A 25,406-nucleotide genomic window follows, 5' to 3' on the forward strand; every position below is an offset into this window, starting at 1 on the left:
GATAAGATAGATTATGGAGTATTTTCTCTGAATTTGATAAATACAAATGGATGGAATATTATAAATGTTATTCTTACTTGATAACTGTTTTTGTTGTATATAGTTTTATTATGCCAAACTTAAAACCTTTCAATTTTATGTAGACAAAAAGTAGAAATGTTGTGGAATAGTAGTTGAAGTTGTATTATATTTGTTTATGCTATGGAATATTTGTTTAACGATGCAAATATGTGTTGCATTCATTTAACTCAGTGAAGCTGTATTACTTTGCCTGTCTGAAATACCTGATTGGTCTAATAAAGAGATGAACAGCCAATAGCGAGGCAAGACAAAGGATAGGCAGGGCTGGCATTTAGAGAGAAGAGAGAAGAGGGAAAGAGTGAAAAAAGAAGAGTGAGAAGAGAAGGAGAGGAGGACTCCAGGGGCCAGTCACCCAGCTACACAGCAAGCCACAGACTAAGAAGTAAAGGGAGGGGCTGGAGAGATGGCTCAGAGGTTAAGAGCACCGACTGCTCTTCCAGAGGTCCTGAGTTCAATTCCCAGCACCCACATGGTGGCTCACAACCATCTGTAATGAGATCTGGCACCCTCTTCTGTATAGATAATAAATAAATAAATAATTCTAAAAAAGATTTAAAAAAAAAAGAAGTAAAGGGAGGTATATAGGAAGGTAAAAGCCCAGAAGCAAAAGGTAGATGGGATAATTTAAGAAAAGCTGGTTAGAAATAAGCCAAGGTAAGGCTTGGCATTCATAAGAAATAAGTCTCCATGTGATTGTTTGGGAGCCAGGTGGTGGGTCAAAAAGAAAAAGAGTAAAAAACCTAACCAACCAAACAAAAATAACCCAACCAACAACACATCCAGGCAGAATGCCAGGTAGTCTTGCTGCAAGATGAAGGCAGACACAGCCTTCCTGCATGGACACAGTGTGGTGAGAAGTCAATTCAAACCAGTGATCAGGGCATTGATGGCTGTGGAATGGAAACAGGGTGTGGTGGGAACATGAAATCTGGTCTTGTCTCAAAAGGAACCAAAGATTTAGTGGATCAAGCCACATATAACTGTACTTAAAGAGTAAGCCCAGTGAAATGGGAGCAGAGAGAAGATGGCACTAAGCAACAGGAACAGCAACTGTGGTAGGCCGGAGTCAAGACACTATGTCCTTTCAGTACAGTGTTGACGACCATGGAAGATGAGAGTTACTATGGGAGCAGGTGAGACTGTGGAGGCAGGGAAGGATCAGTTGCGATGATAGTGGTTTCTTTACTGTCTTTAAAAGGATTTTTGGCTTTATATTGAGAAGGAGGAGAAACCAAAAAAATCTTTCAGTAGAGTGATAATCAGTTTCATCTCAGAGAGCTATAATGTGAGAAGATTGAAAGAGTATGGAAGAATAGAGATGAAATAAATAGTCTAACAGGGCAGTCAAACCATCTAGATGAGATACAAATGGCAGCTTCAGTGTGGCAATTGAAATGAGCATGGATGGCTTAGAAAGAAATGGAATGACAGACTCTGGGATTTGCTGGATTAGGTTTTGATGGTGATGGGAATGAGTGGATGAATGAAAATTCTTACATCTCTATGTGACACAAGATTTCTTCCCCTGAGATATGAGAACCTGGATGAGAAAAGGGCATTTGAGATATATTGAGGTAAAGATGGCCCTGTTATACTCCAACAACTGAGAACCACTGAATCATCAGGAGATAGCCTCACCCGTGGGAGTGTTTTAGATAGAAAATAGCAGCCAATCTCATTGTATCTAATTACCAGTGAAAATATCTGACAAGTGGCTTAGACTTAGTCATGGGACTAAATTTAAGAAATTTAATCCAGGTGTGGTACATACCTGAAGTCCCAGCACTCAGGAGTCAGAGGCAGGCATATTTCTGTGAGTTCCAGGCCCACCTGGTCTACACAGAGAGCTACTGGCCAGACAAGGTTAAGTAGAGAGGCTCTGTGTTAAAATACACAAACAAAAGAAAGCAATTTATTTTCTTTTTCTGATTTTCTTTCAGTTTAAGAGGATGCAATCAGTTATTGAAGAATACTTAGCAGATTATAGATGGTAGAATTGTGTTCAGTTTTATTTGGATTTAAGGGACTTTGTAAATTTTCTCTTAAAGATTCTGGTGACACAGCATGACAGAAGGGAACCAAACTGTCATCTCTTGGTTCCTCCTCCTGGGCCTGCCCATCCCCCCAGAGCACCAGCACCTGTTCTATGCCCTGTTCATGGCCATGTACCTCACCACCATCCTGGGGAACCTCATCATCATCATCCTAATTCAACTGGACTCCCATCTCCATACGCCCATGTATTCTTTTCTCAGCAACTTGTCCTTCTCTGACCTCTGCTTCTCCTCTGTCACAATGCCCAAATTGCTGCAGAACATGCAGAGCCAAGTTCCCTCCATCCCCTATGCAGGTTGTCTGACACAAATGTACTTTTTCTTGCTTTTTGGAGACCTTGAGAGCTTCCTTCTTGTGGCCATGGCCTATGACCGCTATGTGGCCATCTGCTTCCCCCTTCATTACACCAGCATCATGAGTCCTAAGCTCTGTGTGAGTCTGGTGTTACTGTCCTGGGTGCTGACCACATTCCATGCCATGCTGCACACCCTACTCATGGCCAGATTGTCATTCTGTGAGGACAATGTGATTCCTCACTTTTTCTGTGACATGTCTGCCCTGCTGAAGTTGTCCTGCTCTGACACCCATGTTAATGAGTTAGTGATATTTATCACTGGAGGCCTTGTTCTTGTCATTCCATTTGTGCTCATCCTTGTGTCCTATGCACGAATTGTTGCCACCATTCTCAAGGTTCCTTCTGCTCAAGGTATCCATAAGGCCTTTTCCACCTGTGGTTCCCACCTGTCTGTGGTGTCACTGTCCTATGGGACAGTCATTGGTCTGTACTTATGTTCATCATCTAACCACTCTACTGTGAAGGAGAGTGTCATGGCCATGATGTTCACAGTGGTGAATCCAATGCTAAACCCCTTCATCTATAGCCTGAGGAACAGAGACATAAAGGGAGCTCTGGGAAGAGTATTTTGTAAGAAGAAAATGATGATATGATGATAATGATTGAGATTATTTATGTAGTAGATTACTGATGGCCATGTCAGAGGAGCAGCAGGTGGCAATTGAAGTTTTAGGTGTCAGCCCACCAGGAGGAAACTCTCTGGTGGGTCAACCTCATTTAGGCAAGGCCACAAGACTCCAGACTCCAGAATGCCTTTTGCTGCTGCTGTGCCTTTATGTGTTTGCTGCTGCTATATTTCTCTGGTACCTGGCCTGGTGTGAATAGGTCTGGGGAGATCCCCACTGCCTGTGACGTGGTGTGTTTATCTCATGGAAACATCCAGTTCTACTGGGCATTTTTATATATGGTTTGTCATGAAGATGATTCTTCCCTAAATTGTACTGTCTAATTGGTAATAATAATGATAGCTTATACAGAGTTTTGATGAATAAAAATAAATGCAAGGATATGTTTCACAGCTAAGGCCTGTGAGTTCCACTTAAGAAACTGCTTTAGATCACAACTCAGGTTAATGATTAAGGAAAACAATTGAGTCCCCAGAGCCAGGCTCGCTCTTATTCTCTTAATGCTGAAAAGATGCAGTCACAGTTTTTGGTATACACAATTGACAAAAAGGCTGAGAAGGAAATCAGAGATACATCACCCTTTACAATAGCCACAAATGATATAAAATACCTTGGGGGTAACTCTAACTAAGCAAGCGAACAAAGGTCCTGTATGACAAGAACTTTAAGTCCCCGAGAAAAAGAAATTGAAGAAGATGTCAGAAAAGGGAAAGATCTCCCATGCTCATGGATAGGCAGGATTAACATAGTAAAAATGGCAACCTTACCAAAAGCAATCTACAGATTCAATGCAATCCCCATCAAAATCCCAACACAATTCTTCACAGACCTGGAAAGAACAATACTCAACTTCATATGGAAAAACAAAAAACCCAGGATAGCCAAAAGAATCCTGTACAATAAAACAACCTCTGGAGGCATCACAATCCCTGACTTCAAGCTCTACTATAGAGCTACAGTAATAAAAACAGCTTGGTACTGGCATAAAAACAAACATGTGGACCAATGGAATCGAATTGAAGACCCTGACATTAATCCACACACCTATGAACATATAATTTTTGACAAAGAAGCCAAAAGTGTACCATGGAAAAAATAAAGCATCTTCAACAAATGGTGCTGGCATAACTGGATGTCAACATGCAGAAGACTGCAAATAGATCCATATCTGTCACCATGCACTTATGTCAAAGTGGATCAAAGACCTCAACATAAATCCAGTTACTCTGAATCTGAAAGAAGAGAAAGTAGGAAGTAGTCTTGAACACATTGGCACCAGAGATCACTTCCTAAGTATAACACCAGTAGCACAGACACTGAGAGAAACAATTAATAAATGGGACCTCTTGAAACTGAGAAGCTTTTGTAGAGCAAAGGACTAGGTCAACAAAGACAAAGTGACAGCCTACAGAATGGGAAAATATCTTCACCAACCCCACATCTGACAAAGGGCTGATATCCAGAATATATAAAGAACGCAAGAAATTAGACATCAAAACAACCAACAGTCCAATTGAAAAAAATGGGCTCTAGAGCTAAAAAGAGAATTCTCAATAGAAGTTCAAATGGCTTAAAGACATTTAAGAAATTGTTCAGCATCCCTAATCATAAGGAAAATGCAAATCAAAATGACTCTGAGATACCATCTTACACCCATCAGAATGGCTAAGATCAAAAACACTGAAGACAGCTTATGCTGGAGAGGATGTGGAGCAAGGGGAACACTCCTACACTGTTGGTTGGAATGCAAACTTGTACAGCCACTTTGGAAATCAATATGGCACTTTCTTAGAAAATTGAGAATCAGTCTCCCCCAAGACCCAGCTATACCACTCTTGGGCATATACCCAAGGAATGCTCAATCATACCACAAGAGCACTTGCTCAGCTGTGTTCACAGCAGCATTATTTGTAATAGCCAGAACCTGGAAACAACCTAGATACCCTTCAACTGAAGAATGGATAAACAAAATGTGGTACATATGCACAATGGAGTACTACTCAGCAGAGAAAAGCAATGACATCATGAGGTTTGCAGGCAAATGGATGGATCTAGAAAAAAATCATCCTGAGTGAGGTAACCCAGACTCAGAAAGACAAACATGGTATGTATTCACTCATAAGTGGGTACTAGATGTAAAGCAAAGAATAACCAGACTCATAGATGGATACTAGATGTAAAGCAAAGGATGACTAGACTGCTACTCACAACTCCAGGGAGGCTACCCAGTAAAGAGGACCCTAAGAAAGACACAGGGATCACCCAATGACAGCGAAATGGATGAGATCTACATGAGCAAACTGGATGTGAGGGGGGTTAATGAAGGGCAAGGGTTGGGGGAAAGAGAGCTTAGGCGACTGAGAGATCCCAGCTGGATCAAGAACAGAGAGAGAGAGAGAGAGAGAGAGAGAGAGAGAGAGAGAGAGAGAGAGAGAGAGAGAGAGAGAACAAGGAAAGAGATACCATGATAAATGAAGACCCCATGGGAATAGGAAAAAGTAGAGTGCTAGAGAGGTCCCCAGAAATCAACAATAGACTACTGGCAATGGTGGAGAGAAGGCCCGAACTGACCTACTCTGGTCATCAGATAGCCGAACACTCTAACTATCATGATAAAACTCTCATCCAGTGACTGATGGAAGCAGATGCAGCGATCCAAGGACAAGCCCCAGGTGGAGCTCTAGGAGTCCAATCGGTGAGAGAGAGGAGGGATTATATGAGCAATAGATATTGAGATCATGATTGGAAAAAGCACAGGGACAAATAGTCAAACCAATAGCTGAGGAGCCCCTATGGAACTGGATCAGGCCCTCTGGATAAGTGAGACAGTTGATTAGCTTGAACTGTATTGGAGGCCCCCAGGCAGTAGGACTGGGACCTGTCTTTAGTGCATGAGCTGGCTTTTTGGAACCTAGGACCTATACTGGGACACTTTTCTCAGCCTAGGTGAAGGGAGGAGGGGACTGGACCTGCCTCAACTGAATCTACCAGGCTGAGCTGAATCCTCAGGGGAGTCCTTGCCTTGGAGGAGGTGAGAATGGGGGATCGATTGGGCGGAGGGCGGGGGTGGGTGGGAGGATGGAGGACAGGGGAATCCGTGGCTGATATGTAAAATTAAATTAATTATAAAATTAAACAAAAGAAACTCTTCATGAATGCATATGTACCCTGAAGATCCAAATTTCAGCTTACTGACTGTTTTTTTTTTATGTATAAAAGTTTAGGTTTGTGAATTCCTTAACATTGCTTATATAATTACCTTTCAAGATAGATAATAAGGTGATTGATTCTTTTCTTTGTAACCACAATTTTCAGCCTGCCAACAAAATAGTTGGCTGAGAAAAATGCTTCTCGCCCATTCATGTTCTATTAATCTTTGACAAGTTACTCAGATGTATTGTATGTGGGTTATCATGATGACTGTTTTTAATCATGTAAGGGAGATAAAAATCATGTTTTTACCTATATTCATTCACTTGAAAAATGGAACATAACCACATTGTGATTTGTGTACTGCCTGAAAGATTCTATTTAGGTATATAAGCTGTAGAGGGAGAGAAGAACAGAGGAGAATAAAGAAGGAAACCATCAAGAAAGTATGTGAGTGTCTTTTTCCCTAACCCCTCAGATAGAAAAGTCTTAGTTTCCACTGATGCTGTGGATTCCTTTCAACCCTTGGGCTGTCTGGAGGCTGTTCCCCAAGGCATCAATAGTAGATAATTGATATCAATGTTATTATTGGCTCTTTTTTTCACTAGGGAAATTTTTGTTAAATATTATAGAATTGCCAGGTAATTAAAATAGTGGAAGTAAAATGTACAGTTGGTTAAGAAGAGTAACAAGTGATCCTCCTGTTTCTACTCCACATGGTGCTGGAGTTACAGGCACATGGCCATGATTTTTTTATGTGAGTGTTGGGGTTCTAAACTCAGGTTGGATTCTCATGTACCAAGTACCCACTGATAAATATTTCCAATTCTGCATTTATAATTTCCTCGTGGTGAAACACTCAAAACCATGTGGTTTTGGAATTTGTGGCAGTTTGAATGTAATTGGCCCCCAATATCTCATAGGGGGTGGCACTGCTAGGAGATGTGGCTTTGTTGGAGTGGTTATGGCCTTGTTGTAGGAAGTATGTCACTGTGGGAGGGATAAGATTTGAGGTTCCCTATGCTCAGGATACTGCCTAGTATCTCAATCCATTTTCTGTTTCCTGCAAGATGTAGGACTCACAGCTACCTCTCCACTACTGTGTCTGCCTGCATGCCACTATGCTCCCCACAAGATGATAATAGACTGAACCTCTGAAAGTGTTAAGTGAGCCACCCAATGAAATGTTTTCTTTATAAGAGTTGCTGTGGCCATGGTATACCTTCACAGCAATAGAAACCCTAACTAAGACAGAAATATATTGTACATTCTGGTATGGGCACCTGATGACTCAACAGCACACTGACATTACTCCTATCTAATTACAATGTAGAGGTCATCAATCAACTTTTCCCCATTCCTCCTTCCCCCTACTCCCTCTGGCCTCTACCAACAAATAATTTTACACATTTGTAGACTACAATGTGATGTTTTAGTGTATGTTATATTATGCAGATGGTCATAAGTGTCTAGGGATTAGACAGGTTCCCTGATAGGCAGACAGGGAAAAAGTCAGGACAAGGTGATAAAGACTGTGAACTTCCAAGACTGCTGGCTTCTTCCTCACTCTCCTGACCTGTGACAAATCCTGACAACTTAAAACAAAGGCCTTGTGGTATATTTCTCTTTTGAGTAGGCCTCCTGCTAATTGATTGGCTTAACAAGTTCAAGGCAGAACCAGGGCATGTTTGCACAACAGTTGTGGACCAATGGGCCATCCTGCCTTTCTTCAAACTGACCTACCCCAAGTTAGGGGAGGAAGACCCTTCAGATACTTAAAAAAAAAACCAGCCCTAGAGAAATGACTGGATTTTGGCTTCCAGAGTATTCCTTCTCCTTTGTTGAGGGTCTTTTTCTCTATGTGTCTGCTGTATATTTATGTTTCCTCACCTCCAATAAAAACCTTTCTTCAACTGCTGATTCTGTCTGCTGTGTCTCTGGGGTTTGAGAGTTCTCTGCTGTTACCCATAGAGCTTGAAGATTTCCTCCCCTCCCCTGTCTTTTAGTTCTCAGTTGGCAGAGAAGACAAACCCATTCAAGACCACTAGACAGTAACAGTTTCAGAGAGTTGATGAGGTCAAGTGGCATGTGGCAGAGGAGTCCCTGTGTGGAGTGGAGATGTCAGAACCACAAGACATCTGCAAAGGAGAGATGCATACTGGGAGTAGAACAAGTCAGGGAGGGAGAGGGAAAGGAGAGGGAGAGGGGAGGGAGAGGGAGAGGGAGAGGGAGAGGGAGAGGGAGAGATGTATATTGAGATTGATATGTAGCAGGCAGCAAAGTTGAAGGGATGGTGCTATATAGGCCTTTTGACACCAGACGAGGAGCTATAGGATTTATAGTTTGCCCCACTTAGTTGCAGTCTTGCTTTGGTCCAATAGTCCCTTACTATGCTAAGATTTTTCCTTTTTGGAATGATAATGTATATCTGTTCTGTTGTATGTTAGAAACATGTAATTTGGATTTTGATTTTATAGAGGGTTACCATTAAGAGATTACCTTAACTATCCAAACAGACTTTAGATTTTGGACTTTTACATAATGTTGAGACTGTCAAAGACTGGAAATTTCAGTTAAATGAAGACTGCATTATCATAAGGTGATGAGCCTGTAGCTGTCAGAGAGCAGAATGTGGTGGTTAGAAGGAAAAATGTCCCTCATAGCCTTGTATATTTAACCACTTGGTCCTCAGTTAGTGATGCTGTTTGGGGAGGTTGGTGTGCCCTTGCTGGAGAAAGAGTGTCACTAGAGATAAGCTTTGAGATGTAAAGCCACACAGCACTCCCATTAACCCCTCTTGCTTGTACTTGAAGATAAGAGCTCTCAGTTTCCTGCCTCTGCTGCTTTCCTGCCCAAATGTACTCTTATCCCTTTGGAAGTATAAGCTCAAATGTATTCTTCCTTTTATAAGTTGCTTTTGGTCATGGTATTCTATCACAACAGAAGAGAAATTACTAGAATGAAGAATGAAGAAAAACCAAGCCTCAAGCTGAGCATGGTGGTATGCAACAGTGATCCCAGCACTTAGAGGAGGGTGAGCCCTGTTGTAATATCTCAACCCTAAACCACCACATTACTAAACTAGCACAATCCTCAACTACACTTGAAATATTTGTCCTTATACCCACAGATAAGCACAGTCTTCACCCTTCATCAAGGCAACTTCTTTGTGCAACAGACCAGCGCCTATTATAAATCAATCCAATGCAAAGTTGTGGAGCCTAGTTCCAGTGGATACATTTACAAGACAGTATTTGTGTATTTACACATGTGTGTGTATATACATATATATTTAAGAGTATATATGTATATATACACTTAATAACAGCAGAAAAAAGGGTCCATGACTTTGAAAGAGAGCAAGGAGGGTGTATATGGAAGGGTTGGAAGGGAGGGAAGAAAAGGGAGAGATGATATAATTTTATTATAATCTTAAAAATAAAAGAAAGAAAAACCAACAGCTGAGCAACCAGCCAACCAATAGGCAACATAGGCAAACAAAAACCCTAACTCTGTGCAACATACTGAGACCAAAAGTGAAGGGATGGAAACATTTTCTACATAAGGTAACTAAAAATAAAACAGAGTGGTATCAGCATGTATCTGTCACAACAGACGTTAAATGAGAACTACAAAAGACAAGAGTATTACATAACAAGAAGAGGGTTAATTCTTTTTAATTGTGGGGCATCTAATCATCTAAAGCAAATAGTAAAGGTCCTGAAAATAAGCAATGGACTGTGAGACGATGAGAATGAAATGCCTTAGCATAGCATTTCCCATGTCAGATAGATTATTAGACAGAAAACAAATGAGGAAAAATGGACTTAATACATCAGGAGCTAACAGACATGTGGGGAATCTGTGTCTAACAGCAACAGAGTATGTATTTAAGTGTACATGAAACATTCTCTGGTTTGGGTGATATGCTGTTCCAGAGGAGGGGTTTAACAAGGTTTAAATAATATCAAATGCCTTTTCTGAACCCAAGGACGTACAACTAGGATTCAGTAACAGAAGGAATTTCAGAAAATCCCCAAACACATGGAAATTAAGCATGTTTCTGGGCAGCAATGGATTGATAAATAAATTAAAAGTGAAATAAAAATAAAAACAGAAGCACACCGTCCAAAATAGTGGGACTTAGTGAGACTACATCTTCTAATAGCAAAATTTCTACCAAAAGACTCCTTCAGCCAAGAAGTAAGATCAGCAACAACTTAATGTTACTCTTCAAGGAAATAGAAAAAGAGCAAACAGGCCATGGTAGCAGAAGGAAAGAACAATACAGATGAGATTAAAATTAGTGAGAGACTAGAAAAAGTGGGAAACATCAGTGAAACTGACAACTAAGTGATTGGTTTTGGAAAACCAAAATCAACAGTCTGTCAGGTAGGCTGGTGGAAGGAAGAGAATAAACAAGGAAATAAAATCTTAAATGAAGAGACTGTGGTGGCCTGAATGTGAAATAGCCAGGCAGGACAATGGTCCCTGCATTCTAATAAGATAAACACCACTCTTCAGTTACCTCTTAGTTGATCATTGCCCTGGGGCTGTGTGCCAGACCACCCTTCCCACAGCCTGGCTGTTTCCTTAGACCACCACAATTTCTGATGAGAACAAGAGAGTGGATCCCAGCATGTGGTTTCTCTCTAGGGTTTGTTTGCTTCTGCCCTCTGCTGGACATTTCATAAACCGAGGCATCTATAAAATGCCATTTTAGGATGGATGCTGAGGGCAACTTCTTCTGTGAGTTCACTTGCCCTTAAGCCAGCCAATGCTCCAAGTAGTGTCTTCTTTGTTAGCCTCCTGAGCCAGCAGGGCTTTTAGGTAAAAGGGAAGAGGAAATGAAAGTTTTGACATGTGGTTTATGACTGAAGTGCTGAGATGAAAGGGGAAGAGAGCTGCAAGGAAATCCCTCCTGGGAACTACAAATACTTGGAATTCATGGCAGGAGTCAGCAGTGAGGAGAGGAAACAAGAGGTGGGAGACATAGAGGATCCTTCTCAAATCTTAATACAACACTTGCAAATCAATTCAAGAGGTCATTAAGAGTATCAGATGGTGGGCTAAATGCCTCTGAGTGAGTCAATGGAAAGAATCCAAATAGGAAAGAAAACAGACCCTATTCCAAAGAGAAAGAGAGAGAAACATTTTGGAAATCCACAAAAAAAGTGAAAGGATGACTGAAAAGTACAGAGAAAGAGATGGATAATGCAGAGAAGTTGGCCAAATACACCTTGAGCCATGCACCCTCCTGATAGTCAGGCAAATCAGAAATGGAGCCCAGTGGTAAGCCAAGAGAGACAATGGATGATCTGCCCTCAGGACAAGTCCCCCAGTGTTGTGGAATAATTCTTTTGTACACTGTAAAGATTTGTCACTCAATTGGTTTAATATAAATCTGACTGGCCAGTAACCAGGCAGGAAGTATAGGCAGGACCAAACTAGATGGGATGAAGAAGGATGGAGTCAGAGAAGGGTTACATGCCAGACAGAGAGTAAGCAAGACATTTTGGAGAGGTAAATGCCTCGTGCTTTGGGACAGCACATAGATGAATAAAAATGGGTTAATTTAAGTTGTAAGAGCTAGTTAGTAATAAGTATGAGCTATTGGCTGAAAATTTATAATTAAGATTCTGGTGGCTATTTGGGAGCAGATGGTTGGGACAGGAAAACTCTGCCTGCATATGGTGCCCAATTGTCTGGCACTTACATCCACATAAAACCTAAGGAAGCTTTAAAAAGGTTCTAAACACGCCCAAATGGAGCCAAACTTGTCTTCCTAGTCTCCTGTCTCTCATGGTGGCCATAATACCAAGATGCATCTCCCAGCAGCTGCCTGAGGGAAGTGCCAGCCACCAGCTGCCATGCACTACCCCCATGCACTAAGCTAAGCTACACTGGTGGTGACTGACATAGCAGTTTACGATTAACCTCATTTGGTCAGAAAAATATTACAGATACACAATAAAGACAGATTCAGACAGAAAAAAATCCCTAGGCACATTACAGTGTGTTTAAAAATACACAGGGGTTTGGGGGGAAAAAGAGAAGATATAGACAGTCATAAAAAAGAAATATGTAGTTTTAAAATAGTAAAGTCCTTAAAAATTGAGTAAATTAATATAAAAGAAAAAAGCCAAGTAAAGGTGGGAAATACACAGAGTCTGAATTCTGTATGTTATTGTGTTGTCTTTAGATTTTCTGATTGCTAATAAAGAAGCAATAGCTGCTAAGACACACTTGATTATGGAAGCTGCTAGATTAAAGCAACCTATATATTTAAAGAATGTCGTGAATTCAAAATGGAAGGCAACAGATGAGTTGCTTTGGGGAAGAGGTTGTGCTTTTGTTCCCACAGATAATGAGAGACTGTGGATTCATTCTCGGTTAAAGAAAATCAGGTTTGATCAAGGAAGAACCCCCTGAAAATTCTGACTACAAACATAAAGAAACAAACCTGCTCTCCATTGTGATTGTGCTCTGGCCTCTAGGACAGCTGTAATTAATTCTTTTTAGTACCGAGGTCAATTTACAAATTGACCATGAGTTTAGCATCTGATTTACAAATGTAGAATGCATGCCATATGATACTATAGCTTCTTTAAATCTTCTTAAGTCTAACATTTCCACTGGAGTCTAATTAGCTTGGATATGCCCTAGAGCAGGTTGTTCCTGTAAGGTTACCAGATAGATTAAGTTTGGTTGTTTGAAAACGGGCTGTCTCTCTGTAACCGTATAATTCAATTTGAAATAATTTCACCTTTAAATTCTCTTGTCTGGGTCTGAATTTCTCTATGATTCATTTTAACAGGTTCTAAGGCTTTTATCTTGGCACTTAAATTGACCAACCTCTTTTTTTTTTTTTTTTTTTTTTGAGACAGGGTTTCTCTGTGTAGCTTTGCGCCTTTCCTGGAACTCACTTGGTAGTCCAGGCTGGCCTCGAACTTACAGAGATCCACCTGGCTCTGCCTCCCGAGTGCTGGGATTAAAGGCGTGAGCCACCACCGCCCGGCAACCAAACTTTTTAATGCTAAAATAAAAATGATCAACCAAATAATTTTCATAATTGATGTTATATATGTCCCATCAACATTAATTATCCTCTCATTTAATTGTTCCATTTTTAGACTGCCTAACGTGTTATCAAATAGAGACCAAATTACTTCCATAGTAAAAGTGTATCCCATTTTTTAATGTGGGAAAAAATCTCTTTTAACTAATTTCACCCTTTAAGATATCTTAATTGGAAGGCAGCTATGCTCACCACTATACCACCAACGCTGCACCAACGCTTGGCTCAATCTGGGAGGAGGGGACTGGACCTGCCTGGACTGAGTCTATCAGGTCGATCTCAGTCCTCGGGGGAGGCCTTGATCTGGAGGTGGTGGGAATGGGGGGTGAGCTGGGGGGAAGGGGGGGCAGGAAGGGGGAGAACAAGGGAATCTGTGGCTGTTATGTAGAACTGAATAGTATTGTAAAATAAAATAAAATAAAAAATCAAAAAAAGATATCTTAATTGACTTATAGGTCTGTCAACTGAGTAGAACAGTAGATGTCTGAGGGGATTTCAAAGTAGCTACCTAGTGTGGTGGCAGTCCAAAATGGGAATCCAGAGAGAGCCTACCACCCACCAGGAGAAAAAGAAAGCCAAAAAGACTCCAGCCACACGCAGCTCCAGCCATGTGCAGCTCTGACTGCATGCAGGCCCTGTGGCATGGGACTCTGGCCAAGCTGGAGTCTCCAAGGCCACAGGCAAGTGGCTTTTTTTTGTGAGTTTCTGTCCCACAAGTTTGGAAGCCAATTGTAGACAAATTTCTAAATGGTCTTAATAAATAAAAAACATGGAGCCAGAAATTTGAGTTAAAGCCCCAGAGAAAGAGCAGAGAAATAGGACAAACCATGAGCTAACCTCACCTCGCTGACTCCAAAGAACTTCTTTCTGTATACTCACCTTTTTAAATTAATTAATTAATTAATTAATTAATTAATTATTTTTTTTGATTTTTCGAGACAGGGTTTCTCTGTGTAGCTTTGCGCCTTTCCTGGGTATTTTTTTTATTTTACAATATTATTCAGTTCTACATAATAGCCACAGATTCCCTTGTTCTCTCCCTTCCTGCCCCCTCCCCTTCCCCCCAGCCCACCCCCCATTCCCACCTCCTCCAGATCAAGGTCTCCCCCAAGGACTGGGATCGACCTGATAGACTCAGTCCAGGCAGGTCCAGTCCCCTCCTCCCAGATTGAGCCAAGCGTCCCTGCATAAGTCCCAGGTTTCAAACAGCTAACTCATGCAATGAGCCCAGGACCTGGTACCACTGCCTAGATGCCTCCCAAACAAATCAAGCCAATTGACTGTCTCACCTATTCAGAGGGCCTGATCCAGTTGGGGGCCCCTCAGCCTTTGGTTCATAGTTCATGTGTTTCCATTCGTTTGGTTATTTGTCCCTGTGCTTTATCCAACCTTGGTTTCAACAATTCTCGCTCATATAAACCCTCCTCTTTCTCACTAATTAGAGATGGCTCTGTGGTTAAGAGCTCTGCCTATATACTCCCTTTTATATGTCTTTTCTGTTCTGTTCTCTCATTGGCTCTCTCAGCCCAGCTACATCACTTCCGCTGTCACTTTCTGTCTGTCTGTACAGACCTCCAGACCTCTGTGGTTCGTACTGTGATTAAAGGTGTGTGTCACTACCCTTGGCTCAGTTCCCTAGTGTGGCCCTTGACACACAGAGATCCTGCCTGCTAAGTGATAGGATTAAGGGCCTGTGCTGCTGCTGCCTGACTTCTTTGTTTACTTGTAATGGCTGGCCTTTTTCCTCTGATCTCCAGGCAAGCTTTATTTATTAAAGCACAAATAAAATATCACCACATTTCAACATAATAAAGGCTCTATAAAACAAACCTATAGCCAACATTGTACTGACTGGGGAAAAATTTGAAGATTTCCTCCAAAATTTGAAATGAGACAAGAGTATTCACTCTCTCTGCTCTTATTCAATAGAGCAATTGAAGTCTTAGCAAGAATAATACAATAAGGAAAAAAAGAGATACAAACAACAAAGGAGGTCGTCAAAGTGTCTCGATTTGTAGATGTCTTACTCCATAGTTAAAAGGCACTAAAGACTGATAGAAAATTCTTAGATCTGATAAACACTTTCAGCAAACTCTGTAGCTTTTCTAGATACTAACAACTAACTTGTTGGGAAAGAAATCAGTACAAAACTACCATTCATAGTAGCTTAAAAATACCCAAGAATAAACATAATCAAAGAAGTAATTTTAAGACCTTAAAGAAAGAAATTGAAAAGAATACTTGGAGGTGGAAGGACCTCACATATTCTTGGGTTGTCAGATTAATAATATAAAAATGCCTATATTACCAAAAGTGCTGTGTAGATTCTACACAGTTCCCTTAAAATTTCAATGACATTTTTCATAAAAATAAAAAGAATCCTAAAATTCAATGGAAGCATCCAAAGACTCCAAATAGAGAAAGTAATCTTAAGTAGAAAGAACAATGCTAGAAATACCAGAACACCCAATCTTTTTATTAATTAAGAATTTTTTATTCATTTTACATACCAACCACAGATATACCTCTCTTCCTTCTTCCTGTCCCCCACCAGCCTTTTCCCCCAACCCAGCCCTCATTCCCTCCTCTGACAAGATAAGTCCTCCCATGGGGAGTCAGCAGAACCTGGTACATTCAGTTGAGGCAGGTCTAAGCACCTCCCCTGCATCAAGGACTCAGAACACCCAATCTTAAATTATACTATAAAGCCATAGGAACAAAATCAAACCCCACCCTCAAGTCCTCTATGGTACTACCACAAAATGGATACCTAAAGCAATAGAATGGAATAGATCATCCAGAAACCAATCTATACAGCTACAGTCACCTATATCTGACTAAGGTATAAAAAACACATATTGGATAAAGAGGCACATCCAACAAGTATTGATGGGACAACTGGATATGCGCCTGTGGAAGAGTAAACCTGGCTCTCCATCTCTCGCCCTGTACAAAAATCCAGGGGGAACTGATCAAAGACCTTAGTGCAAGACCCAACAATTTGAAACTGCTACAGGAAGACATAATCCAAACAATCATAAGATATAGGTGTAGACAAGGGCTTTCTGGAAAGGACCCCAGTTACCACAGAAAATAACCCAAAGAATTGGCAAGTGGGATTACACAAAAGCAAGAAGCTTATGTACTGCAAAGGAAATAAGATCACCAAGAGAAAACATATGGATTGGGAGAAAACATTTGCCATTTGTACATCTGACTGAAGATTAATATCTAGAACTCCAAAAATTAAACACTCCAAACTATATAATTCAACAAAGAGACAAAAATATTGAATAGAAAGCTCTCAAAGAGGACATAGAAATGGCCAATAAATATTTGAAAAAGTATTCAACAGTTTAAAACTTAGCCATTAGTTATTTGTAGAATTATCAAGACAATTTTGGATCATAATTCACTGTCAATAAGTAAAACCATGGAAAGTTGAAGCACAGATAAGGGGGATTGTTGTTTGTCTAAGATATCTTCAAAACTATAGTATGATGATTTAAGAAATTAAGATTTGAATTAAGGATATACCATTTTCTGGACTAGAAAACTCATGTTCATATGACACTGATTTTTTGTAAACTCATTTTGAGAGTCAATAACTTACATTCATAACCTAACAGAAATTATGTACAAACTGATGACAAGGTAATAAAATTTATTTATGAAAGCAAAGAAAGTAAAAATCAAAGTCAGTTTTGGAAGAGAAAAAAGCAGGAGGACTCAGAGCCTCTGGTCTTCAGTCTTGTTATTAAGGAAAGAGTGAGAATAGAGAAACATGAAAAGTAGGTGTCAAACTTCGGACTATCTTATCATAGGCAAGATCCACACTTGGGGTGCTGGGGCTCAAACTCAGCCTCATACCTGTTAGACATATGCTCTACCACTGAGCTATATCCTTAGGTCTCAGATTTATTGAGATAGGTCTTACTTTATAGCCTAGACTTCTTAGTTAGGTTTCTATTGCTGTGAAGAGATACCATGACCATGGCAACTCTTATGAAAGAAAACATTTAATTGGGGCTGGCTTATAGTTTAGAGGTCTATTCCATTATCAGCATGGCAGGAAAACATGGCAGCACGAAGGCAGACATGGTGCTGGAGAAGAAGCTGGGAGTTCTACTTGATCTGCAGGCAGCAGGAAGAACTGAGACACACTTCCTCCAACAAGGCCACACCTACTCCAAGGCCACACCTACTCCAACAAAGCCACACCTCCTAACAATGCCACTCCCTATGAACCTGTGGGGACCAGTTACATTGAAATCACTATAACTGGCTTCAAACTCACAGTCCTCTTGCCCCTACCTCTTGAGTGTTGAGATTACAGATAAATGAACTACCACATAGTATAGATCCATTCTTCTACTAGCTATTGCTATTTGAGGAAAATGAAAAGATAGTTCAATAGACTATAGTCCTTCTAACAAATAGTGTTAAATAGTGTTGAAAATGAAGACAAAAAATGCACTTCAATCCATTTTCCTCACATTCTCTAAAGTAATTAACATAAAATGGATCACAGGTCTTACCAGTTCTCTAAGTGCTAAAGGGAATTCCTATAGAACTTTTCTTTATATAGTCAGAGAACTTCCTGAGCAAAGGCCAAGCAGTGTGCACAGAAGGACTGAAGTGAATTGCTGTCAAGCTCAATCTAGTAAAGCTGGCTGGAGCCAGTGAAAAGCTGAGTCTTGTAGCTATGGACTAAATAAGAAATGGCGGGTTAAAAATGGTATGCCCAAAGTACTAGTTCTCAAAAGGCAAATTATTCTGTAGAGAAATCTAACAGTTGTTCCAATGAATTTGAGGTCAGGCTACCCCATAGATCCTTTTGGTTCTTATATGAACTTAGGTACTCAGAGAAGTGATGTCATTCTGCCTGAGGTGGATGATGTTGATTACCACAGGAAACTTGAGTGCTCTGTATGTAACAGAAGCAGGGAATTCTGTTTCTTAAATGTTGTGGAATTCTTTGGGTACCACTTAGTATTTCCATGCTCCCAAATAATTTGTTAATTTAAACAATAACAACCAGATAAACTGACAAATATGCAGATTCCCAAGTAGTGAAATGGTCCCATTCAGCTGATAACTATGAAGTGCAAGGGAAATCTGGGAGAAGCAGTGGAAGGAGTTACAAATGTCATCTACTACTCTAAAGTTACTTAGAGGGACTAGAAGAACATGGCATTGGGGTATTCAGGTACATACAGAGAATGTTGGGATGGTGGTGGTGAGTGATGTCAATGCTTTCCTATGGAGATGAAGAGGTGAAATGAACTTAATGAAGTGGGAGTCTGTACTTTTGTATGTTGACTTAAGGGTGAATTGAACATGGTTTAGAGGAATTCATCTTATGTTGCCATGTGTGCAAAATTGGCTCATGCAAGTCAGAGTCTCATTAGCAGTGTGCTTGTAGATTCTAGGGCCCGCTTAGAGGGAGTTGGCTTAGAGTCTGAGTATATACCAGGGGACTCTTTCTCAAGCACATGTCTTTAATGATGGTATTCTGCTTCAAAACATCTAGTGGCTTCTTGTGGAGAACTAGACAAAGTGTTCACTGTCTTTGATACCTTCCTTGGCTCCTTTGACCTCTTTCACCACCTCCCCAAATATGAGCTCCATTGACACAGGACCTTGGCGATGAGTAAGCACCCACCCATCAGCTTCTTTCCGTTCCTACCATTTTCCAAAGTATAGTCATGTGTAATCAGGGGCTACAATCAGAAACACAGGCTTCTAGAGAATGGTTCTGGGAGGATCCTGGATAATTGCTTTGTTTTAAATGAGTTCCTCTAGGACACAGACTCCTCTGGGATGTGGAGTCCCCTAGGCCCAGGGATGAGCAGAATGAGAAATGTTAACAACGGTGATGCACACACAGCTGACAGCTTAGAGACAATTCTTCATATGCCTATGATGAATAAATTGGAGCAAGATTTTAGACCAGACCCTGGAGTCACCCTGACATATTTCTGGGTAAGTTGGCTGGAGGGTGAAGCAGCTGATGTCTTAGTGACCTTGCAACTTGAGGTTTTTGATTTTATTGGTTTTATGACATGCTACAGGATTTATTTATGTCATTTATTAGCATTAGAAGAAAATGGATTCTCACAAACTGAGTCAGTTCAGCATGATAGAATCCCTGTGAGATAGACATTAGACACATAGGTTTTTAGCCCTTGACTATATTGGCTATATTGTTGAAATACTCAAGGAGCTTCAGAATACTTTAGACAGTCTCCCTCTGAGAGGTTATGACCATTCCATTATTTAGGGGACAGTTTAGAAGTTTGTCCTCAAAGAATATATCATATCATCTTACATCTGTGTGATTCACAGACAAGCAGAGTTATCACTAAATGTGTAAATTTTGAACTTCTAATGTGTAGAATTTTAGGTTCTACATCAAGCCTACCATGTCAATATTAGCATTTAGCAAAGCAATCAGTTTCTTCATATGTATAGTATGTTTTTTGAAACCTCCATGTTTTATTTATTTTTGAACTTTGGGGATTGAATTTAGTGTCTTTGGCATGCTAGACAAGTACTCTACCATTGGGCTATATCTCCATCTGGAAGCTCTGTACTTTATGACTCTTATTTTCAGTCTTGACTGAGAATAGCATATGTACAAGGTGAGGGAGATGAGAGGCACCATCATGGTATTGGCTCAAATTTATATTCCTAATGAGTGGCATTGTCTTTCAGGTGATATCCCTTGGTTTTGATTATTAGAAAATCTAGATGCCAAATTGAGAGCTTCCTGATTTCTCAGAAATGCAGCAATTTGAGAAGCCATGTGTACAGAATTTTAATAATGCTTTTCCTTATTGTAGTACCAGCATATTATGTCTAAAGCACAGAAACAAGCAAGCAAGTAAGCAAGCACTATCGGCACCATCAGGGTGAATATTCTAGTATTTGATTCAGTTATTTATCTTTAGAGGAAAAAGGTCCCATGTGCCTCATTGTTCCTCTTCAGCTTTCTTAGTCAGCTCTGAAGCACCCAACATGTGCTTGAATCTGGAGACAAGCTGAAGTGTGGTCTCAAGAGTAGAAATTACCCCCATTTCCTTCCTTTTATCCCAAATAATTAAATCTATCACACTATTTTATTCTAATATTAACAAATCACAAACATATCAACATAAAGGACAAAATATTTGTGTATAATGTATGATAGATTTTTTCAGGTCATTTAGGATAAAAAGTAGCATGCTTAGGCAGTATAATATTTTCCACAGACCTGAAATTGTACCCAAGATATTATACCCAATTATATATTAAGATGTCCAAAGCTAATGCTATATAGCTCAAGCAAGGGACTCCTTCTGGGAAGGTATAATAGCAGTGTTCAACTTAGATGAGTGTTCACAGCCCTCAAAGTTAAGGAATCTGTGTCTCAGTCTGAAGGACAGCCAACAAAAATTTCTGAGACATTGGTCATGTCCAGGCACTGTGACAGGTTCTATTCATGCCACCAGATGGTGACACAGTCTTTCCTGCATGGAGTTTACACAGGAGCGGGAAGTCAGTCAAACCAGTGATCAGGGACTTGAGTGCCACGGAATGAACATAGGATGCAGTGGAAACATGGCAATGGCTCTCCTCTAGAAAGGCATGAAGGATTTAGCTTATCGAGTCACATGTAATATTCACGGAGAATAAAAGTAGAAGCCCGGTGAAGTGCAAGCACAGCCAAGATGAGCCCAGACAGAAAGGACAGCAACTGTGAAAAACTGGTGTGAAGAGATCATGACTGAGCAGTCACACATCGCTGTGTAGGACACGTCTATGCAGTGGGTCACATGATAATGTGGAGGCAGGCAAAGGACAACTCTTCTGGAACATTTTGCCTTTTGTGCCTTACACAAATTTTACCTTCATCTTAAAAACAGTGAGAATTCATGAAACTTTCAACATGGTAATGATCACCAGATCATTCCAGACAGCCAGAGAGTAAAGAAAATCGAAACAAGTAAGCATGGAAGCAGGGAATTGAAATTAAAGCTTGTCTAACCATCCAGATATAATACTGGCCTGGTCCAAACTTGGGAAATGGGTTAAGTTCAATTATAAAGAGAATCAAAGCTGGGCATAGCATCACACAATGCAATCCTAACATTCTGGAGGTGAAGACAGGAGACTGGTTAGTTTGAGGCCAGACCAGTATGGGACTACATAGCAACTCAGTCCTAAATAAGACATTCATGCCATCCTCTTGGAGGCTCCAGGAGCACTTTGGAAGAGAGGGAGAAAAGAATGTAAAAGGTAGAATACAGGGAGAGGACTGTGAAGTGCCACCTTCTGGGAAATACACAGTGATTACAGTCATGAGCTCTCAACAATTATGAATGAATGTATTGGGTGTCCACATAAGAATAGGCCCATCAACAGCTAGGTGTGGACAGAGCTCTACCCCTCACTGCTGAACTATTTTGTACTGATAGATTCAGGGAAAGGGTGATCATTGTCTTTGGTTGGGTACCACCAAACTACCAGACTCTAATGGATGGTTCCAATCCAGTGGTAACACAGATGTCCCTAGATAAACTAAATAAGTCACAAAACAAGATGAAAGTCATGAATCTGTGAGAGGGACAGATAATAACAAAACAGATGTTTAATAGGAGTGAGAGGCAGAAAAGTGAAAGCGTAGGGCGGGGGGAGAAAGTAACCAGAATACATTATATACATAAATCAAATTGTCAAAGAACTAAATTAATAAAAACTAAAAAGACATGAAGAGGGGGAGGAAATAAGGAAGCAGGGAAGGTAGAAAAAACACAGGATAAAAGGAAGCACAGAATATGTAGGACTTCTTAGATTGTTACAGGAGCAAATTAAAGAAAGAAAACTCTTAAGATTCTGACTTGAGTCTAGATTCCATTCACACTGAGATATGAAAGATGGAGGAGTGGGTTGGGAAAGGGCCAGGGGGAAATGAGGTCTGTTGATCTGAAAATGGCCTGGTAACTCTAGGAGGAGCTAACAGTCAGCATTTGATGGTAGGGTAGTGAAGGTGGTAAGTGTACCCATGAAGTTTAGATGGCAACTGATGCCATGAGAGCAATTTGAGGGCTGAAGGTACATCTTTATAAGGGAAAATGTTCAGAAACATGCTCCAGGAAACAGTGATACAGAATATACTGTTAGAATAACAGCCAGTTGTAGTCACTGAGTGAATAGTCATACCGTCATCAGGAGAACTAGCCCATGAGTAGGTTTTAGATGGGAGAAGAGGGTCAATGTTGTTGCTTCTAATGCTAACTAGGAAAAAAGTATGCTAGGTGGCTGAGATTTAGACATGATGTAATTCTGGTTGCAGATTCAGCTTTCAGGTAGGAAGATGAGATTAAGTATTGGAGAACATGTTCACAGATCACGTTATAATATGTTTGTTTTTATTTTCATTTTAAGGGCGTTTTATTTTCTCTTAAAGATCCTAGATGCAGGGCAACACAAGAAGAAACCAAAGTGTCATCTCCCAGTTCCTCCTCCTGGGCCTGCCCATCCCCCCAGAGCACCAGCACCTGTTCTATGCCCTGTTCCTGGCCATGTACCTCACCACCGTCCTGGGAAACCTCATCATCATCATCCTCATTCAACTGGACTCCCATCTCCACACACCCATGTATTCATTTCTCAGCAACTTGTCCTTCTCTGACCTCTGCTTCTCCTCTGTCACAATGCCCAAATTGCTGCAGAACATGCAGAGCCAAGTCCCCTCCATCCCCTATGCAGGTTGTCTGACACAAATGTACTTTTTCCTATTTTTTGCAGACCTTGAGAGCTTCCTCCTAGTGGCCATGGCCTATGACCGCTATGTGGCCATCTGCTTCCCCCTTCATTATACCAGCATTATGAGTCCTAAACTCTGTGTGAGTTTGGTGTTGCTGTCCTGGGTGCTGACCACATTCCATGCCATGCTGCACACCCTACTCATGGCCAGATTGTCATTCTGTGAGGACAATGTGATTCCTCACTTTTTCTGTGACATGTCTGCTCTGCTGAAGTTGTCCTGCTCTGACACCCATGTTAATGAGTTAGTGATATTTATCACTGGAGGCATCATTCTTGTCATTCCATTTGTGCTCATCATTGTGTCCTATGCACGAATTGTCTCCTCCATTCTCAAGGTTCCTTCTGCTCGAGGTATCCGAAAAGTCTTCTCCACCTGTGGTTCCCACCTGTCTGTGGTGTCACTGTTCTATGGGACAGTCATTGGTTTGTACTTATGTCCGTCAGCTAATAATTCTACTGTGAAGGATACTGTCATGGCTATGATGTACACAGTGGTGACTCCCATGCTGAACCCCTTCATCTATAGTCTGAGGAATAGAGACATGAAGGGGGCTCTGGTTAGAGTCCTTTGCAAGAAGAAAATTCTCTTCTTTCTATGATGGCAGCTATTGAGATTTTAAAATAATTTATTCAGTACATATATTCACATTGATATTTGAATATTATTGTAGACCTTTTCATCACATCACAAAACTTTCTGCTCAAAAGAAATATTTCAGGATTGTTCAATATGTAAAGTTTCTGAAGAAATAATGAATAACTCCATATAACACAGGTTGCCATTTAGATGTTCTGTGGACCAGATGTAGTACATGTAGCTATCCACATCACACCTGGACAGTGTTTGCTTAGCTCAGAATCTCTGATTGGGGTTAGAATATAAATAAACATATATGACTTTCTTGGAGTTTGGTTTTGTCACTGCTACTACCTTGATCCCAGATAGTTCTCTGAATCAAGGTTTGCATTGAGTCTGTTGCAGATTCTAGAAGCCAGACTCTGACAACTTTAGGAAAATGCAACTCTATGTAGTCAACCACTGCTCCATAAGTGACTCAGAGGAATTATTTTTTTTGAGTGTTGGTGCAAATCCCAGGTAGCATCTGATGTTAATTTACATTTCCACTCAAAATTGGTGCAGCAAGTAGTGATGTGTAGTTGCTGGAAAAGTGTGTACCAGTAACCTTCTAGGACAGTTTTCCTGACTCTGGTCAGCATAATGTAAAATTGTTTAATTGAAATTTCTTTATTATATTATCATGATTCAGGTATGAATGATAGCTTGTCTTCCCATGTCGAAATTGACTTTACTTAAATACCCGTCTCATTCTCTTCTCAGAAAATTGAAAAAATAACTTATTATATGAAGAAACATAAATAATATTTGAGCCAATGACTCAGAGAAGCAGTCCACAAAACTCATATCTGAAATGCATTGGTTCATATGTAGGGCACATATAACTATTTGTGCTCATTTTACTGAACAGCACTTTTCATTAATAAAAATCTCTTTACTCACCACTACTGACAATGTGTCCTTACCTTCCATTACTTTTTTTTTGTTTCCATGCATGCCTTGTCTTTTTTCTTTCACCTGTTCTATACTTAGAATAAACTGCTTGCTTTGTGGTAACAGTTTTGATTTATGTTTGCCCAGGAGGTGATTCATACCAGGGCCCAAATGCTTCTTTCTGGTCATGAGGAAGGAAGTTGGAGTCTACTTATCCTCCTGGAAGATTTTCTTTCCTTCCTTGGTATTTCAAACTTATCGATAAGTTTTGCAGACATGCTTTGTAGGAGTCTGGTGGTGATTGTATGCGGGGAAAGTAAATTTTAGCTCAGATTATTCAAATTTGAAGATTCTCCCCAAACTCCCCACAACATCAGCTATACTGACTTGATCATTACACAATGTATGCATGTACTGAAATCTCATAGTCTGCCCCAACACTGTGAAATTATTCTGTGGACATTTAAAAAAAAATTCTTAGAGTAAGGACAGATTAGAAGATTACATTGATATGCAAATACATTTAGAAAAAAGAATGTGAATTATGGGAACATTAGATGTTAGAGGCACAGGTCAATGGAATAAGATCTTCTTAGAAAGACTTGTATAATGAAAATGTTAAGATACTGAAAAAAGAAACTGACAATATCAGAAGATGGAAAGACCTCCAATGGGCAGATGCAGAGATCCATGGCCAGGCACTAGGCTGAGCTCCAGGAATCCAATCAATGAGAGAGA

At 40.4% G+C, this 25,406-nt stretch overlaps 2 protein-coding genes across 4 annotated transcripts; both read left to right on the forward strand.

Moving 5' to 3' along the window:
- The first annotated feature begins 869 nt into the window (after positions 1-869).
- Positions 870-3,256, forward strand: LOC102928769 (olfactory receptor 1468-like). 2 transcript variants are annotated; one of them, XM_042283438.1, is made up of 2 exons: positions 870-879; positions 2,156-3,256. In XM_042283438.1, exons 1-2 carry the CDS (start codon positions 870-872, stop codon positions 3,082-3,084), a joined length of 939 nt encoding a protein of 312 aa, XP_042139372.1. In that variant the 3' UTR covers positions 3,085-3,256. The 2 variants fall into 2 exon arrangements, with proteins under 2 accessions (XP_042139372.1, XP_076433867.1); XM_076577752.1 differs by lacking the exon at positions 870-879 and having other exon boundaries at positions 2,146-3,256.
- Positions 3,257-16,249: 12,993 nt separating this feature from the next.
- On the forward strand, positions 16,250-24,678 carry LOC102929077 (olfactory receptor 1468-like). Of its 2 annotated transcripts, none has more exons than XM_015985796.1 (2): positions 16,250-16,257; positions 22,821-23,757. In XM_015985796.1, the coding sequence occupies exons 1-2, from the start codon at positions 16,250-16,252 to the stop codon at positions 23,755-23,757; spliced, it is 945 nt and encodes a 314-aa protein (XP_015841282.1). The 2 variants fall into 2 exon arrangements, with proteins under 2 accessions (XP_015841282.1, XP_076433868.1); XM_076577753.1 differs by lacking the exon at positions 16,250-16,257 and adding an exon at positions 19,307-19,330 and having other exon boundaries at positions 22,775-24,678.
- The last annotated feature ends 728 nt before the right edge of the window (positions 24,679-25,406 follow it).

Source organism: Peromyscus maniculatus, chromosome 8, assembly GCF_049852395.1.
Source record: "Peromyscus maniculatus bairdii isolate BWxNUB_F1_BW_parent chromosome 8, HU_Pman_BW_mat_3.1, whole genome shotgun sequence".
NCBI lineage: Eukaryota > Metazoa > Chordata > Mammalia > Rodentia > Cricetidae > Peromyscus > Peromyscus maniculatus.

Excerpts from the sequence above, each read along its gene's own strand:
- LOC102929077 (XM_076577753.1), top strand. The coding sequence starts at position 22,804 with ATGCAGGGCAACACAAGAAGAAACCAAAGTGTCATCTCCCAGTTCCTC.